At 37.0% G+C, this 19438-nt stretch overlaps 1 protein-coding gene across 1 annotated transcript; it reads left to right on the plus strand.

Moving 5' to 3' along the window:
* The first annotated feature begins 7049 nt into the window (after positions 1-7049).
* MMP13 (matrix metallopeptidase 13) lies at positions 7050-18877 on the plus strand. The gene is made up of 10 exons (XM_001366849.3): positions 7050-7233; positions 7311-7555; positions 8278-8426; positions 8517-8642; positions 11036-11197; positions 11958-12075; positions 13580-13713; positions 14867-15026; positions 16926-17029; positions 17499-18877. Exons 1-10 carry the CDS (start codon positions 7102-7104, stop codon positions 17597-17599), a joined length of 1431 nt encoding a protein of 476 aa, XP_001366886.2. The 5' UTR covers positions 7050-7101; the 3' UTR covers positions 17600-18877.
* Positions 18878-19438: the final 561 nt, after the last annotated feature.

The raw sequence follows: 19438 nt of genomic DNA on the forward strand, positions 1-19438 counted from the left end.
ATTCTGGGGAGGGGAACAAACTGTAGTAGTTAAAATAAAGAAGGCAATGAGGTCTGAAAAGACTTAAAACTCACCTCCAGACTCTTTGAGGTTCCTTCCCCTCCCAAGTACCATCAGTCATCACAATCCCTTTCTCCCATGCTGAGGGGAGTTTCCACATTGAGTACAGGTGTTTGGTTGTGAGTTTTGATTAGGTTCATTGGAATAACTATTTCTCCTATCATCATTATTATTCCTGAAACTCCTATTCCTATTTTCCTGATTCCTCTTCTTATAATTCATAATCACATGACCAACTTTCCCACAAAAGTAACATGTTAGTGGTTGCTTTGTGGATTCTTGTAAGGGAGCTATGATCTCTCCTTGCTTTGCCTTCACAACTGTTTCAATAAATTCTTTTATTTCCTTCCTCAATGTCTCTACTAAAGTAGCATTCTCCTTATCCTTCTCACCCTGTTTAGAAGTCAATTCCTTTATTTACTTCCTTAATGCTTCCACTAAATCAGTATTCTCCTTCTCCTTTTCCTTATGTCCCTCAAAAGCATAAATTGCCACTCTTTTCAATTCTTCAAGGTCCATACTAGGCCAGTTTGGACAGCTAGTCATAAAATAATTCCCAACTACCTTACAACTATTTTTCACAAATTGCATTCTGATTTATCTAAGGTCCCGTTCTCTATCAAGACCAAGCTCAATATATCTACCTCCCAGATCAATAAGTCTATCCATAAATGGGTGGGATTTTTGCTTTCTTCTTGCTTAAGATTTTCAAATTTAGTCCATGTACCAGGCCTATCATAACAGGATCTCATAGCTTTTATCAATGCATTTCTAGCCTGGCATAGTTGTAAGTAATCTTGCTCTGAATTTGGGTCCCACTTGGGATCTTCAATTGGCCAATGAGCTGTTCCCTCTCCTTGGGCCTGATTAACAAGAGAAAGAATATTATTCCTTTCCCTTTATTTTATCAAGGCCTGGAGCAAATCTTCTACATCAAGCCATGTGGGATTAGATGTGTGAACAATGCTTTCAAACTTATTTATCACCACAATAGGATCAACTTCATATGAAGGTGTTTTTTCTTTAAATCTCTCAATGCCCTGTGGAGAAAAAGGTGTATGATGTCTAATGTTTACTAAATATCCATGTCTGTTATATGTAGGGACAACTCTTAGAGGGGAAATACCTTTATTTGAATCATCTGTGGCAACTGCTGCTTGACCTATATTCTGGAGTTCAGGGAAGTGGGTTGTAGTGAGACTGGTAGGGGAAGGGGGTGGGGTGGTGGAATGGAGCTGGTCAGCAGGTGGGTAGGCATAGTGAAAAGATCATGGGCGGGGTTGAGGTGGCTTGGACAGGAGTAGGATGGGTAAGGTCTAGAGGGGTCATAGTAAGGTGGATAGGAAGGAGGGTATGGAAAAGGACTGAAGTAGGGATGGCATGGATGGGGATAGGGAAGATGAGTGGGCAAAGGAGGGTAGAGAGGTAGATTGGGAGGAAAGGGTATGGGAGGAGTAGGGGATGAGTGACAGGGAGAGGATCTGAGGGGTTCAAGTCCTGGTTTTGGTAAGTATGAGGAGAAACCTCCTCACAGGCCAGGTGGGATGATAGAGCATGTTTCTTGCTAGATTTGACTGAAGGAGTTATCCTAGAATGGTTTGGCTCCAAAGAAAGAAAGGCTTCCTCATTGGAGGGAATGGTTGATTCATCAACATGATATGCCCATCAGTACCAGTATGTATAATCTTTTGACTCTTTGTTTCTAATGGCTAACTTCAAATCTTTTAAGATATTGAAGTCAAAAGAGCCATATTTTGGCCAGGTAAAAGATATGTCCATCCATGCCTTACAAAGCTTTCTAGCTTCTTTATTTGTCATCCAATTCTCCTTAGGCAAATTTGGATCACTCCAGGAATTTAAAAATTTGTACAGAGCTGAATCAGGAGGAATATTTTCCTGATTTCCTTTGATGTGTTGCAGTATTTCCCATATTGTCTAGTCTGTATGTCCTATTTAAGCTAGTTTGAGTATTGCTAAATGGTCAGCTTAATCAATAAAAAGTTCCTTAAACATGAAAAAAGTTGAAACACAAAGTTCTTCAATGTTATTATGGAAGGCAATAAGAGAAGGTTTAAAACAAAAGGCTAATGTAGGGAAATAGTCTCACACACACAGCAATAGTATCAATAAAGAATGTGTATTTAGCATAATAATTATTGTTATCAATAATTAATAACAATATGCATTTATTGTCATCATTACTGAGGTTATTAACAATTAATATGAATGGCACCAATAATTAATAATAATATGCACTTGTTATAATTATTGCTATTAATAATTAATGACCATAAACCATAAATAAGTATCAATAATTAATAATAACCATTACTAAATAATTACAACTAATAATAGTTATTGAAAATTAATAATTATTGTTATTGATAGTATTCTTAATACTATTGTGTTCTAAAATTATTCCTTAATATTGCATGGAATTAATTGGATTTAATGTTGTCTTTGTTTAATTTTAGAAATATGGTTTCAATTTCAATTCCTTAATATTGCATGTAATTAATTTGCATTATTCCTTAATATTGCACATAATTAATTTGATTTAATGTTGTCTTTGCTCAATTTTAGAAATTTTGTTTCAATTTAAATTCAATATTATTAATACTTCCAATTAATAATCCTTTCATTTAAATATATTCAATTTAATACCTTTATTTTAGATCACTAGTAGCACTAGCAAAGGAATTCTTTTTATTTTCCTGCAGTTTTAATTCTCGACAGTGGGTGGTGCTATAAATGTGTGTAGAGTGGAAGGAATCTGTGGGTAGACCTATCTAAGCAAGCAGTCAGATAAAGAGAAAGCAAAAAAAATATTATCTTTTAATATGCTAATGAAGCCAGGTAGTCTACAAGCAAAGTTTGAGGGTAGGGGAGGGAGAGAGAAAAATGCAGTTTTAAGAAACAAATTACAGAAGAACACTTCCTTTTAGCCTAGGTCTAAGGACTGTTTGAGGAGGGGAAGGGAGAAGGAAAGAAAAATGGAGTTAAATCCCTTCCCCTGTGTTTTCACAGTTGGGGGGGTGGGGGTGAGGAGGCAGGGAGATCCCAACCCTAGTGCACAGCCAGGAAGAACCCTCAGAATTAAAGAATGATTCTGATCAGGTCCCTGGAGCAGTGGCCCAGCAGGGAAAGTCAGACAGACATTGGGCTGGTAAAGATCCGTTGGGTCCTAGTGCTCCTTGGTTTAAAATGGGTCCAGGTGGGTGGGGTTGGGTGGGGGGGCAGATGGGGAGAGTGCAGATGCTGGGAAGAAACAGGAGCCTGCCCTTTTGGTGCCCAAAGGGCACCTTTAACATAAAGCAGCCTCTCCCCTGCCTGGGTCCCCAGTTCTGCTTTGGGCAAAAAGCCAACTTTCCCTTCTCTACTGCCCCAGGGAGCCCCTAAACTATACCCCAGGATTTATTTAAGGGGGTGTCTCCACGCTCAGCACAGAGCCTGGCTGAGCAAGTCGGTGGTACCAGCCAGCAGAGTCAAGGGTTGGGGCTGGGCTTCTAAAGTAAGAGAACGGGGTGGAGAAACCCAGGGGAGGGAGTTTTTCTCACCAGTCCATCTGAAAAGGTGCTTAGAGGATTCTGTTTCTCTTTCTCAGCAAGTTTCCATCTATAGAAGCAGGCAGCAGCCGCTTCTATTGAGGGAGATCTAAATTGAAAATTGGACACCCTTCAGATCTCCAAGCAGTTCTCCACCAACCTGGGACCCTGGAATTCACTGAAGATGTGTCCCTAAAGATACTGTGTCTGCAGCCTTATTCCCCTCTCCCTCTCTTCTGACCATAGGACAGCTCTACACCCATTCTCAGCACTGAAGAAACTACAGAATATTTGGACCTCCACCCTTTCCCCCTTAGATCCTTGGAGAGAGGAGGGGATGGGATGGCAGGGGACACTGAACCAGGTGGGGCCTGAGATTCTGGCCCTCCGGGAGGCTGTGTGGTTCCCCTATAGATGGCTGGGCCTGCTAGATGGCAGGACTCACCAGAAGCAGTGGGAAGTCAGCTAGCAAAAGGAATACATGATCCACTTGCTTCCATTACTTCACTTTCTCCCCCACCCCTTGGTTTCCCCCTCCCTTGTCTCAGAGTATCTCTCAACCAGGAAAAACCTTATCACACCCACTGGCTGTGCTTCCATTCTGGCCTATAGCCCTGTGTCTCCCCTAGCTCCCTCACTGCCTGCTGCACCCCCTCACAATAGTACCCCGAGTGACCTACTATGCCAAGCAGGACTTCCTCTTCCTTAAGGAGGGGGCCTCTGTGCAGCCTTGGGTGAGGAATGCTGCTTCTATGTTAACCACTCAGGGATTATTAGGGACTCCCTGAGCAATCTACTAGAAGGTCTAGAAGCCCCAACGGAAGGAGAAACTGCTGGCCACTGGTACGCCCACCTTTTCAATTCTCCCTAGTCACGTTCCTTATAGGACCCCTCGTAATCTTAACCCTACTCTTGACATTTGGCCCCTGCATTTTTAACTGCCTTGTTCGGTTTGTGAAAGACCAGCTGGATGACATCCAGGGTTTGGCTCTCCGACAACAGTATCGACCCCTAGTGAGGCCCCGGGCTGAAAGCTACAAGCTGCCTCAGTGGGCAGGTTTTCCCTCTGCCCCCCTAAGAGAAAAAGAAGTCGGAAATGAGGGAGGCCAGAGCAGGGAATCACCTAGCCTTGGAAGTTTAAACAAGCTGGATGCCATTCAGGTATTGGCCCTTCAACAACAGTACCAGCCCCTAGCCATTATAGAGCCCTGGACTGTGAACTGCGAATGGGTAGGTACCCCCTCTGCCCCCTAAGAGAAAAAGAAGTTGGAAATGAGGGAGATATAAATTGAAAATTGCCTTGAGAAATTCAGCCAGGAAAAATGCCAAGGCCCCACTACAGACAGATAAACTTCAAACCTAGCCAAGGCCCCGCTATAGACAGATAAGCTTCGGACCTGTCCAAGGTCCCTGATAAACTTCTGCACCAAGACCCCAGGTGCAAAAAGCAACTTTCCAACAAGGGCATACAACAGGGGAACTATTCATACTGAAAAGTATTTAAGAATGAATCTTCAGGAGGGAAAGGGGAACTCTGATGGCAGAGGTTCCCACTGATGCGCATATCAGTTCCACAATAAAGGGCCTTTTCCATGTCTGATTGCATTGCCCGAGGTCTCCCTTGGTGGTGGGTGAATTCCTAGACCTTAACACTATCTTTAAGCTTAACTAAGCACTAACTCAAAACTTCTCAGAAGAAAATTAAGGTTCTAAAAAAAATCCCTGACTATGGTTGCTAACTGTAATAATTAAAATAATTATTTCTATCCATACATATTTTATAAAGTTTATTGGAAGGGTAGACAATGTTCCTATAAGTAACTTGACCACGTGGGCCTAGCCTGCCAATCTCTTCCTCATTCCCCCTCACCTGCCTGCTCAGTCTCTCATCCATCCTCTCAATTCTCCCCCCAAATTTAACTTTTATTGAGGTACAGAACCCTGGTGCAACTGTGGTATGTCAGGAATGTTTGATAGACAGGTAAAGTTACTCAAGAGGGGAGGGGATGAGCTTCCTTGACACATGGCCATATGAGGAGAGCATACATGTGAGAGATGTAGAGATTGAAATGACAAAAGTTGGTAATTTATTAGATAAATGGGATGAGGGAGAATCAGAAATCAAGAATGATATCAAATTTGGGAAGCTGAGTGACTGGAGGGATTTTTTAAAAGCTCATCATGGGATTGCTGTTAGGGTGATATTTTTTCTTTTTGTAATTCACAGCTACCATCTATGAAGTTTTGGAGGAATTGGTCATCTATCTATATAGAGGAAATATTCAAATAGCCCAAATCTCTAGTTCTTGAAATATTGAATAAATTCATATGCTATCATTTAGTTATTTCAGTTGTGTCTGCCTATTCATGACCCTATTTGAGGTTTTCTTGTGTTAAGAATTTTTCTTAATCTCTCCCTTTTTCTCTTTAAGAGGCAAGGGAGCAAAAAGATTTCTGAGTAAGAGCCCCCCCCTGCTGTACAGGCTGTCAGTGGGTGACAGTTAGGAGGGTGTGGCATTTAGTGAGTTGCATGCAGTTGGAAAGGGCTTTTGTTGGAAAGGGGCTTTGGTCTTTAGGTCCCCTAGGGAGAGGAGTGTCTCTCTCTCTCTCTCTCTGGAACTGGCAGTTTTTCTAACTGAGAGTTGGAGACAGAGAAACTGATTTAGGCCTTAACATCCTTATTGATTATTGATTAGCTTGGATAAATAGGCAGATAGATAGTGAGTAAATTATTAGATAGACACAGTAGGTAATTAGGCCATGCCTTGCCTGGTTGAAGACACTGCCCATGAAGGCAGATAGATTTAGGGTTTTTTTTAGAAAATTTTAGTTTAGGACTGGGATATTAGGTATAGTTTATAAGCTATTATAAGATTACTCTCACTTTCCTCCTTTCTATTTCCTATCCAAACTTTCCTCAAAATAAACTAAGTGTTTTGTGTTTTAAAAACTGACCTCCTGACCCTTCAAACTCCTACCCCCCAAATTTTAACCCTTCACACTTGGCAAAGATCCTGGAGTGGTATGCTATTTCCTTCTCCAACTCATTTTACAGAAAAAAATTGAGGTAAATGGGGGACTGAGGTTAGATTTGAATTCAGGTCTTCTTAATTCTAGGACTAGCACTCTATCTACTCTATATTCTATCCTAGCTGCCCCAATTTATTATAGTAAATGATTTTTTAAAAATCACTGTAAACAGAAAAATATACTCTCCTATTTCCCACAGTGCCCACAAATCTGCTTAGTATTTCAATTTTGCAAGCTAAGTTTTGAGACCCTGTGGAAAGCAAAGATACCCACATTTCATATTTCCCTCAAATTTTACCACAAACCACAACTTCTTGGGCAAAATATAGTCAAGTAAGCATGTTTATCTTACATTGCTTAGGAAGTTGAAACTTGCTCATAATAAATGACTCATCAGTTTAGGTCTATAAAAGGCCAGGTACTTGTCTTTTGGAAAGACAGCAGCTTTCAAGTGTAAAAAGTCAAGATGCAGCCAACTTTCATAGTTGCCTTATTTTTATTGAGCTGGACATATTGTTCAGCTTTCCCCCTACCTTATGATGATGATGATGATGATGATGATGATGATCTGTCAGAAGAGAACCTTCAGTTTGCAGAGGTAGGATATTGCAGTTTTTTAAAAATGTTCCATTAGCCTGATCTTTAAGGTTCTAATGGTCTCTACTTCTTTTCTAGAATTATTTGAAGACATACTACAACCTTTATTCTAACCCTGCTGGCATACTTATGAAAAAGGCATCTGGCACTATAGCAGAACAACTAAGAGAAATGCAGTCATTCTTTGGCTTGAAAGTGACTGGCAAACTGGATGATGACACTTTAGATGTGATGAAAAAGCCTAGATGTGGGGTCCCTGATGTGGGAGAATATAACTTTTTTCCTCGAACTCTCAAGTGGCCCAGGTTTAATTTAACCTACAGGTAAAATGCTTCACAGTTTTTCTTTGTCATTTCTTTGCTATTTTTATATTTAGCTGTCAAAGAAATGCAATCATAGGAAATATGAGTTACAAAAAAGGTAAGTGACATGTATAGCCTCAATAGAGGATTATACCTTTCTTGTTAGTATGTATGTAGGATTTAAAAATAATGTATACACAGATATTTCTTATCAGCTCTGTGAAAAGACTGTTTCACGAAATTGGCTTACATTTTAAAATTAAACCAAAATATTCTGTTGAGAGTCATTGTAATTTACTATAAACATGGAAGACTATATAGGATGAACGATTTGCAAATATGTGGCATAACATCAATTAACTCTGATTATGCAAAATAATTAAAAAAACAGAAAAATGAAGGAAACATAGCTATTTTAAGTTTTTCTATATCAAAAAATTCTTAAAATTATAAATGCAAAGTAAAAAATTCCATAAAACATCTGGAACCTTTGTCTACAGGATAGCAAACATCTCACTACTTAGAGGTATCCAGATGTTTGTTGGAATTTTTCACTTTCTACCATATGGTTTGAAATCATGTTGATCAGGGCCCTTCATGAAGGAAACCTGGGAAATCATGAGCTATGCTGAAGAAATAGAGCTCTGCACTGTGAAATGTCTGGTAGTCTTCCAAAGAAGTTTACTCTAAAATAGCTTGAATCCAAAAAAAGAAGTTTACCTTTCATTTCCTTTGATGAATAGGATCCTGAATTACACCCCAGACATGACCCAAGCAGAAGTAGACAAGGCAATAAGGAAAGCACTGAAGGTCTGGTCTGATGTGACACCTCTCAACTTTACCAGGCTTCACAATGGCACTGCTGATATCATGATCTCCTTTGGAATAAAAGGTAAGAAAGCAGAGGCATTTGCTAGAAATGCTTTTTGGACTTTGGACTACCTTTTGAAACAGGACTCCTAAGTGCTGCTTTGATTTGCAGAACATGGAGACTTCTACCCCTTTGATGGACCTTCTGGACTTCTGGCTCATGCATTTCCTCCTGGACCCAACTATGGAGGGGATGCTCATTTTGATGATGATGAGATTTGGACAAATAGTGCCAAAGGTAATTTCTTCCAAATGTTTCAAAATCAAACAATTAACTTAGAATGTGTATGCAGTCTGCTAATCCTAGGTTAAGCTAAAGACTTGGTCATTTTGGTAAGAAATTATAGACAATTCCAATGACTCATCATATTTTACATGAGAATGTGTATGTGTGATGTGTGATGATTCCCTTAAGCCATGTATAAGTGTATGTATATACATGTGTGGAGATAGCTAGTTGGCTCAGTGGATAGAGGTTTGGGTCTGGAATCAGGAAGACGAGTTCAAATTTGGTTTCATACATTCACTAGCTATGTGACCCTGGGCAAGTCACTTACCCTCTGTTTGCTTTAATTCAATATAGAAGGAAATGGGAAACTATTTTATTATCACTATCAAAAAAAAAAAAAAACCAAACTCAAATAGGACCATGAAGAGTCAGATACAACTGAATGACTGAACAGTAAAAATATACATGTGTACAAAAACACAAATATATATAGAGATACATATACATCTACATCTCTCTCCCTCTGTCACTGTCTCTTATGTGTTTGCATACTTCAATCCTTCAAAGATCTGTTCTTGTATATGTTGATGTGACTTGCTCCATCCATCTCTGCGGAGCACAAGCTGACTTCTTCCCTACATGATGACTTAGTAGATGGCTTTCATGAGTAGTTGTGGGGGAGAAAAAATCACTAGCTGGTCATGAGTCTTCTGGTGATATGCCTCTCCTCTTCCAACTTGGCTAGTTGCAACTAGTTGGCTTCCAACTTGGGCAACAGACATATTGTCTTTAATGGTACCCACATGTAGAACTCCTTTCTCAGGTTTATAGGCTCTTCCCTGGCTCGTGTTCCACTGGCAGAGTCTCCCAGAACCCTTGCATTTGCTGGAGATTTTACTTCTAGAAATCTAAAATTCTCAGGACTAAGCAACTCAATATTCTTGTTAGTGCCCTTTTACGTTATCTGGGAAATAAAGAAATTTATTAGCTTGCTTAAGTTATAAAACATGTTCAGGACCTATTCCTTCTATCTTGTCACCCACTGCAATTATTTCTCTGGTAGGTGACTTTTTCCCATTTTATATCTTTATATGTGATGTAAGATTATGAATGAAAACTTGTCCTTTTCTGAAAAAGCTACTTGCCATGCAAAACTGGGGACTTATTTGATACTAGCTGCCTTGTATATAAAACTATGATTGGTTATGCAATGGGTATGTACTCTTCATGTGCAGTGAGTGTTCTCTCATATTTTAACAGCCCAATTTTTTCATCTCTGATTCAAAAGAGAGGAGGAAAATCAAGCTTTTCACACTGAATTCACATTAGCTGGCCTACTTCAGCCAATTAACATTCAAATTTTGTAGCCAGAAATGATTACACACGAGCAAGTTGAAATTATTTAAGCCATCTGATGTTACACTACTGAATGGTCACTATGAGAAAATGAGCAAAGTGAAACTATGTGAGAAAGAGGATATAGTGAAGAAAGTAGCACCTAAATTTAATTCAATTTAATTAAACTCAGTTTTTAATTATGTAAACATGAATTGGTCAACTTATATATGTCATTGCTACATGTAAATTAAGTATATTAATTAATTATTAATTGGTTAATATAATTATAGATGTTTAAATGAATATTTTACAAGAGAATGTTTGTGTAAGTATGATGAAGGCAATTAGGTGGCTCAGTGCAAGGAGCACACTATTGACTAGTTAAGGCAATTGACTAATAATAATTAATAATAACAGTAATAGCAACAATAGTTTACATTTATATAGGTGCTTCAGGTTTACAAAACTTTTCTTTAGGAATAACTCTATGAGATAGAAAGTGCAAATACAATCAATCCCAGGGATAAGACAAAGTCACTTTTTTGGGGAAGCTAGATCAAAGAAGTAGCTGATGTATCAGTAGACTTTGTAGTCACAAGATCTCAGTTTGAAGCTCAGCTCTTGAATTTGCTGCTTCTATGACTGTATACAAATTACCTAATTTGTTTGATCCTCAGTTTCCATATCTGTTAAGTGGATATAATAAAAAACAATAATGAAAGCATTTATATAACTTTAAGGCATTCCAAATGCTTTATAAATATTATTTCCTTCTGTTCACACCACAATCTTGTGATCTAAGTGCTATTATTATCATTACCATTTTGCAGTTTAAGAAACTGAGGTTGATAGTGGTTAAAAGACTTAGGATCATACAGCTAGTAATGTCTGAGACAGTATTTGATCTCAGGTTTTTCTGATTTCATGTCTAATTATCAACCATTTTATCTAGCTGTGAAAGAATATTTGTACCCCTTACCTCCTAGGGTTGTTAGATAATGTTTTATAATATTTTTTAAAAAGTAAGTTCTTATTAAATGGGCTTACATTTTTCTTCCCTACAGGATATAACTTGTTTCTTGTTGCTGCCCATGAATTTGGCCACTCCTTAGGCTTGGACCACTCCAAGGATCCCGGAGCACTTATGTTTCCTATCTACACCTATACTGGTAAAAGTGGCTTCATGCTTCCTGATGATGATGTCCAAGGGATCCAAGCTCTTTATGGTATGTTAGAGATTTACAGTATTAATCAGAACAGCTACATTTCTTAGTTTTCTAAAACTCCAAATAACTTTCTATTCATCCATATTAGCTTATTCATTAAATCAGGAGACAACATAGTCATATTTTTCTAAAATGACCCAGCATGCCTAAATAGAAAAACCACACTCCTCGGGTGTTTAAACCCTCTTTAAAATTTTGGTGTGTTGATAAAAAAAAATCCAAAAATAGTGACTAGAGCACCACCTTTGAAGTCAGGAAGATGTAGGTTCAAACCCTGAATCTGATATATTCTAGTGTGTGATCATGGGCAAATTTTTCAGAGCCTTGCATAGCACTCCTGGCTCATAAGTTACAGATGGGTTGCCAACCTGCCAACTCTGAAAGGAGTTCCTTCACCAGGAGTTCCCTATACCAGAAAAATCTCAAACCTATACCAAAACAAAACAAAACAAAATTTCAAACACAATTTAAACGTCTTTCCTACCTTTGTAGAACAGGTACTCATATACTTTGCAATGTATGTTCTTTCATATTCATTAATGTCATGATAGTCACAGTAACCATAGAGATAGGTTGGATGGGTGTTGTTATCTCTATTCTCTAGAGGAGGCAAATAAGGTTCAGCGAAGTTGAGCATTCAAGAATTCACCAACAGCTTTCCTGTGGCCCACAGCAATGAGATGGTAGTTTTTTTGTAAAATATGGTAATTTCATGTTAGAGAACCAGCAGCCATCCTCATGATTTAATTCATGGTTTCAGGTCCTGGAGATAAAGATCCTGACCCTAAACATCCCAAAACCCCAGATAAATGTGATCCTGCCTTGTCCCTGGATGCTGTCACTAGCCTTCGAGGAGAAACAATAATCTTTAAAGACAGGTAAGTACAATATTAAGTCAAAGAACATTTACTTGATAAATACATCTGAAACAATGTCTGCAGATTTAAACATGCGGTCCAATGGGTCAAGAAAGTCCAATTTCTTTTTTTTTTTTTCACTTGTTTATTTATTTCTACTCTAATGGGCTGGAAACTACCCTGAGTTCTTGAAGGCTTTTATAGTGAAACATAAATTCTGGCAGATCTTTCCACCGGGAACAGCCTTTATGGTAGGGACTCATGACCAATTTTGATCCAAATTTCTGAAATTTAGAAAAGCTTATTTAAGAAAAATTTTCTGGACAGTCACCCTTAAAACTATCTGCCAAGGAGGATGCTCTTATAAATGAAATAAAAGTCAATTAGCACTCATTAAGCCTCTACTCTAAGCCAGACACCTTGCTAAGCATTGGGAATACAAAGATCAACAAACACTCTCCAGAATGAAGTCGAGTAAACTGGATGACTAAATTTTTATATTTATTTGAGACTGATTTCTTTAGCTGTTTCTGTCACTGTTTACATCATTACAGTCTTACAATATTCTTACATTAAAGGAGATAATAATTTAATTTAGAAATCCTTTGTTGGTAGGACAAGAGAAATATACCACATGGATGCTATATTCAAAAACTAGGTGTTGTGTCCAATGTCCATAAATATTTCTAATATGGAACGTCTTTGAATTCAGGGAAGATAAAATTATTCCAGGGAGGTAAAAACAAACAAACAAACAAAAATAATTGAAAATATGGTAGTAAAAAGGCAACATCACTTTCCACTACTAAAAAGACTTTCTATGAAATCCCTTTATAGCTTTAGTGGTTGGTAGGAGAGGCAATGGATATAGCAGTGGAAAGAAAGCTAGAGGTGGAGTCAGGATGACCTAAATTCACATCTGACTTCAGATACTTGTTAGCTGTTTGACCCTGGGCAAATCACTAAACCTTTGTCTCAATTTCCTTATCTGTAAAATGGGAACAATAATAGTGCCTACCTTCCAGGGTTGTTGTGAGGATTAAATGGAATAATATTTGTAAAAAGTGCTTATTATAGTAGGTGCTACATAAATGTTTATTCCAATCCATTTCTTAGGCACAGTGAAACTGGAACTGATTAGGATTCTGAGAATTAGGAATCTGACAGCCTTGTTTCAAATCTCAGTTATGACATCCTTTTCAGCTCTATTGCTGTGATTTTAAGATTCAATAAAAAATGTAAATATATAATAATCCTGAAAGCATGATACTAACAACCTACCTCCACATCTTATTAAAAATAAAGAGTTTTTCTTAAATAATAGAAACACTGTGTCTATCATGCCCACAGTTTAACCAGATTGAAACTGAAAATGTAGAGTAATTTCATATAGAACCGCTATAGTGGCCAATTAGGAAACCCAACAAGTCAGCTAGCTTTTATTAAGTGCTTCCTTTATGTACAAGTACAGGAGTGAGGCACCATTCCATTCAATGGCAACTCTTTACTCTTCTGTCTTCCTTAGGTTCTTCTGGCGTCTGCATCCACAGATGGTTGAACCAGAGCTCTTTTTAACTAAATCATTTTGGCCTGAACTTCCAAATAGTGTTGATGCTGCATATGAGAACCCTGCTCATGACTTAATATTCATCTTTAGAGGTAAGCCTTCTGCTAGAGAGTTTTCATCTGTTTTCACCTCCTTCTGAGTATACTTGACCATATTCAAAACTACTGTACTTTAAAAAAAATTAATTTAGTCAATTTAGAACACTATTCCTTGGCTACAAGAATCATATTTCTTTCTCTCCCTCCCCTCCCCCTACCCTTCTCGAAGCCAACATGCAATTTCATTGGGTATTACATGTGTCCTTGATCAGAACCCAATTCCATGTTGTTGGTGTTTTCATTAGGATGTTCATTTAGTCTACATCCCCAGCCATATCCCCTCAACCCATGTATTCAAGCAGTTGTTTTTCTTCTGTTTCTACTCCCACAGTTTTTCCTATGAATGAAAACCACTGTACTTCTAATCTAATATCTGCAGACCTTTGGGATATAAATATTTTGAATTTTAGAAAAAATAGAGAAAAACAATCTGATGATTGGGAGCACCCAACAAAGTCCTGCTAGCTATCTCCAATTTTAACTCATGGCAGACTTGAAGTTAATGTTGATTATTTCTAGACTTTGTTAAAAAGAGATTAATTTTTGTCCATGAAGTGTGATTTTTTCAGTTAACTTTAATCAATAGGTATTATACCCTTTGCAAACCTTAAAAAATCATATTATAAAATCAAAGATTTAGATGTGGGAGAGAACTTAGAGATCATTTAGTTTAATACCCTCCTTATACAGCTGTGGACATGAAAGCTTGGGGAAAATAAGTAATTTATCTAATGTCATAAAGCTAATAATCTACTTTCCATGGTACTATGATTTACTAGCTAGAATCAATCTATAATTTAGTATTAATACCATATTGATTGTGGGGTATGAATGCAGAATTTTAAATATATTATTAATACCCCCTAAATTTGTACATATATAGTATATATTCATTGATATATTATTAACAATATACAATTAGTAAAGCATGGAAATATTCATGCAGCTGAATTCATAGTTAGAAAATTAAGAAGCCTGGATTTAAACTTGGCTTGAATAATATTTGTATTTTCATATTTTCAAGGATAATGTAATGAAAATATTGGTCCTTAGGTCACTGTTGGCTTCTTTTTCATTAAGATAAATGTTTCTACATATTTAAAAATTCTCTTGGAATCCTGAAATATTGTTCTGTCACTTATCCTAGGCAGAAAAGTTTGGGCCCTGAATGGCTATGAGATACTGAAGGATTACCCAAAGAAAATCTCTGAACTAGGGTTCCCAAAAGAGGTAAAGAGGATAGATGCTGCAGTTCACATTGAAGCTACACAAAGGACCCTCTTCTTCACTGGAGATCAATTCTGGAGGTAGGGTAACCATCCTTATTTTCCACTGTATATCCTCTTAGCCAACTTGTAAGTTTTTATATATAAGTCAATTCAATCTCATTAAGAAAATGCAAAGTAAAAGGTGCCATATATTTTTTACATATCTTAAATAGTGAAATCAAACAGGTCCGGCCACTAAATTTTAGTTGTTCCCCCAGTAGAACGTAACCCCTTTAGGGTACAAAGTTTTTCATTAGTCTTTACATCACCAGCACCTAGTCTAGTGTCTTATACACACAGAAGAAACTAATGCTGGATTGGTTTAAAGTACTACAAATCTTCTAAAAATGGGACCAGTATGACTAAATTTAACTCTTATCCATTTCTTTTTGGTCCTTACTATTGCAGTTATGATTCTCACTTAGGTACTTTCATTCAATGTCAAACCATCCTTTTTTGCCTCATTTCTAGTCATTCCTTTTTAATTCACACTTTCCTTCCACTCCTTCCTAGACACTACTAGTCATTATAGTACCTCTTTGAAGCCTCCAAATTTTATCACTATCTCTTTTAAGCAATTCTATTTGATAGTACTAGAAAGTTATTGTATATTCTTTATTTTCAAGGAGGACCAATACATTACCAACAACTTGACTTTCACATGAATTGGATTTAAGTGAGGCAAAATTGCACTAGGTTGTTTTTGTCAGCCTTATTCTTTCTTCCAGTCATCAAAGTCCAATGGCAAGACAAAAGGCTAGAAAATAATAGTTTTCTGAAAGGTCATCAATTCAGAAGTGGATACTGGTGACCCTGGGGAGTTAGGCAAAGAAAAAAGCTCAAAGGCCTTAGCCTTCCAAGACAATTAAAAGTATTTCACAGTCTTGTCCTGGTTTTCCTTTCCTAGCATTATTTCCCACAAATCTGCTATTTGTTTTAGATGCTGAAAATTGACTTACTTAATATTTGTCTTTGTGTTTTCTGCCTTTGGACTTTTGCTGCCTCAAGGGAAAAAGTCCTTGTCATTCTAATTTTTCCCTATAAAAACCACACCCTATTCTTCAATACTACCTGAGATGCCATCTCCTACCACCAAGCCTTTCTTCATCACCCTCACTAGGAGAGATCTCTGTATTCTGAACTTCTATGGATACTTGTCACATCACTTAGTGTTGCATTTAACAATAATTTTAAAAAAATAGCTCAATATAATTCCCCAAAAGGTTTAAATGCCAATAATTCATTGACTTCAGGGCCACCCTATGAGACAAGTGTTATTTTACAGATAGGTAAAACTGGATTTGATAACTTTTCCATGCCCTCAGTGTTAGAGGAAAAATTTGAACTCCAAATCTAGTACATTTTCCATTTGTCCATGCTATTATTCACTAGCAGGTCTTATCTAACCTGCTAGATATAAGTTCCTTGAGGATAGAAGTCAATTTTTTGTTTTTGGTTTTGCCAAGCCTTGCAGAATACACATAGAAAGTTTTAAAAAACCTTTTTTGAATGAATTGAATGATGGGTGGAATAATGAAATAATTGATGCCTTTTAAGGTCATTTCAATGGTCATTTTTCAATTTAGATGTCTACCTAGTGGAATTAAGAAAGGTCTCAAATTATCTGCAAAAAATAGTTTTCAGATAGCCTTTAAAAGATGATAGACTAAGAGCTCATCAGTTCCTAGATTTAGAACTAAAAGGTAACACCAACCTCTTCATTTTACAGAGAAATAAACTGAAACCCAAAGAGCTGAAGTGTTGAATTCAAGATTACAGCTTGTTAGTAATTGAATCCACACTGAACAATACTAAATACTTGGCACAGCATTAATACATGTAGTTATTTGGATTCAAATAGGGCAAGGCCTTCTTCTCACTTTTCTCTCCTAAATCTATCCAGCTGATAAGAGACTTCCTTTTTTCTGATTGCTATAGTTATGATGAAACTAACCATACAATGAACAAAGGCTATCCCAGATTACTCGAGGAAGAATTCCCAGGAATTGGAAATAGAATAGATGCTGTATATGAAAAAAATGGTAAGTATTTCTACCTCTTTCACTTTTCAGGAACTAGTACCACTTGTTTATATACATCTTTTATCTAGGCCATGTGTTTAATGATGTTACATGAAGAATTTTGGGTTAGTTGTTCAGGTTTCACAATTCATTTAAATTATAGAAGGTGGAAAACCCAAATAGTAAAAATAATTGCTTTGTGTTAAATGAAAAGTATAATATATTGGTTTTAAGAATATTAATAAGGAAATTTATAACAATGTGATATACTATTTATGATAATATATTTTAATCTCTTCAGTTTACAGGTTCCTCATTTATATTCCTCCTTAAAATGGATATTTAATATATGGTTGTTCATTGATTTTTTAAAAGAATGTATGAATGAACACCAATTGATTTTATGTGAATCAAAAATTAGAAAGCAGCTTAAATATTATATAGAATGATTCATTTTCCACATTGTCTAAATTGAATTCTTTCTCCCTAGGTTATATATACTTCTTTAGTGGCGTCTTGCAATTTGAGTACAGCATCTGGAGTCAACGCATTGTTCGAGTTATGCCAACCAATTCCCTCTTGTGGTGTTGAATGTGGCTGTGTTATTTTATATAATTCAACTTTTCACACATGAGGAAATGTGACCACAGGTTTTGGGGCCCACCCAGGAAAAAGCCTCTTTCTGTCAACAAGTTCCCAATGAACTTTATTATTGAAAATGCACTGTGTACAGAGGGAAGTGGGAAAATTTTCTGTCAGGCTGGAACTGCATTGTAGTTACTTAAACCAATGTAATTCTGTATCTCTGTGGTCTACCATATGTGTAAAGTATGACAAACAAGCCCTGTGGAGAAAGGTTAACCCTGACAGATGGAATGACTGGAATAAATATATCCTAGTCAACTTCTCAAAGACCTGAAGAAACAATTTAGTGTTTTACCAAGAACAATCACATATTTAAGCCTGCCTCCCAAAAGTTACTAGCCAGGGAAACTTAAACGATCATCAAAGAAATGCAATGAGGAAGTCTAATGTTTATTAGGACAGTATAATGCGAAGTCAAGTCCTGGCTTCTGTTTCAGTTCAGTCATGAAGTTGGTCCTGAGGGTAAATTTCAGTAAGGCAAATACTGTGTTTTGGAAGAAAAGGGCCAATGATCTATCTGTTATTGTTATTGTTTTTTTATTCCTAAGAAGCTCTTTATTTTATTTTAAATGTTCTATCAATGCTTTTTTATATCATAATTATTTCCCAGTAATGTTCCCTGAGAAATCCCTCCCTTACGACAAGGAGTTAAGCAAAACCAAACAAAATAGTGATTGCATCTGACATTTTATGCAATATTCCATATCCAGAGTTCCCCACCTCTCTACTGAGAGGAGGAAAGTATATTTTATCATTGGTTCTCTGGAAGCAAGGTGGGCCATTGCATTTAATCTGTGTTCACTTAGATCTTTTTAGATCTACAAGATGAAGTTGAGATTTGATGGTCACTATCTGGATAATATAAGTAAAACAAAAGGAAAGGAAAGAAATCACTGCTTTCCATTATCTGAGTATCTAAAGCAAAAATAATTGTGCTTTTGTATTCTTTAAACAGATAATTCCCCACCCCCCTTGTCCTCTGCATAAGGATTGTGTGGGCACAGTTCTTGTCTAGACCACTTGCTTTGTGATAAAAGTTGCTTTATAAATTGAAAATGACAACCAGTGATATACAATGCAATTATAAAATTATAGCAATCCTGAATGGTTCACGAAGCTAGAACATCATGTGGTTTTTAAAAAGGGTAAAGAACAAGAAAGTGGAATCATATTTTTTTGAAATACACTTGCACAAGTTCATAATAAAATTGATTTAACCCTAAATGATGTTGTTAAATGGTTTTTTCCCTAAGCTTTATGTTCAACTTTTCTTCACATATGTGCTGTTTTATAAATTCATTACCCAAAAAACTCAGGTTCTATGCACAACAAAAGGAATTTGACATTTAATATTTAATTTCTTTCAGAGTAAAACTTCAGTGACCAGTAGAGAGGCTTAAACCTATAATCCCCACTACCAGAATGGCTGAGGCTAGGGGGGATTCCTTGAGCTCAGAGGGTTCAGAGCTTGAGGTGGCTGGACTAAGTTTGGGATTAATGGTTGGGGGTCAGGGGAGAGGTTGCCTAAGGAGTGGCCTATGTTGTAAATGGAGGTGTCAAACCTCCTGGGTTGATCAGAATGGGGTTGTGCCTATGAAGGATTCTGCTCAGCTTTAGCAAGACGGGAAGACTCAGTCAAAAAGCAAGACAGCAATAAACACAGTAAATGATACATGTAGTTTGTGTCTATTCTTGGCAGACAAGTTTATGTTAGTTCCATGAGAATGAACTAAATGGGAGTACAGAGGAAAATCTGAGCTCTTTTGAGTCTGAGAAATAGTTACA

The sequence above is a fragment of the Monodelphis domestica genome, chromosome 4 (genome assembly GCF_027887165.1).
Source record: "Monodelphis domestica isolate mMonDom1 chromosome 4, mMonDom1.pri, whole genome shotgun sequence".
NCBI lineage: Eukaryota > Metazoa > Chordata > Mammalia > Didelphimorphia > Didelphidae > Monodelphis > Monodelphis domestica.

What these genes read in the sequence shown, in the direction of transcription:
- MMP13 (XM_001366849.3), top strand. Translation starts at nt 7,102, where the DNA reads ATGCAGCCAACTTTCATAGTTGCCTTATTTTTATTGAGCTGGACATAT. An exon ending in AGAACCTTCAGTTTGCAGAG is followed by an intron (nt 7,234 to 7,310) that starts GTAGGATATTGC and finishes CTTCTTTTCTAG; the next exon opens with AATTATTTGAAGACATACTA. An exon ending in ACTGGAGATCAATTCTGGAG is followed by an intron (nt 15,027 to 16,925) that starts GTAGGGTAACCA and finishes TGATTGCTATAG; the next exon opens with TTATGATGAAACTAACCATA.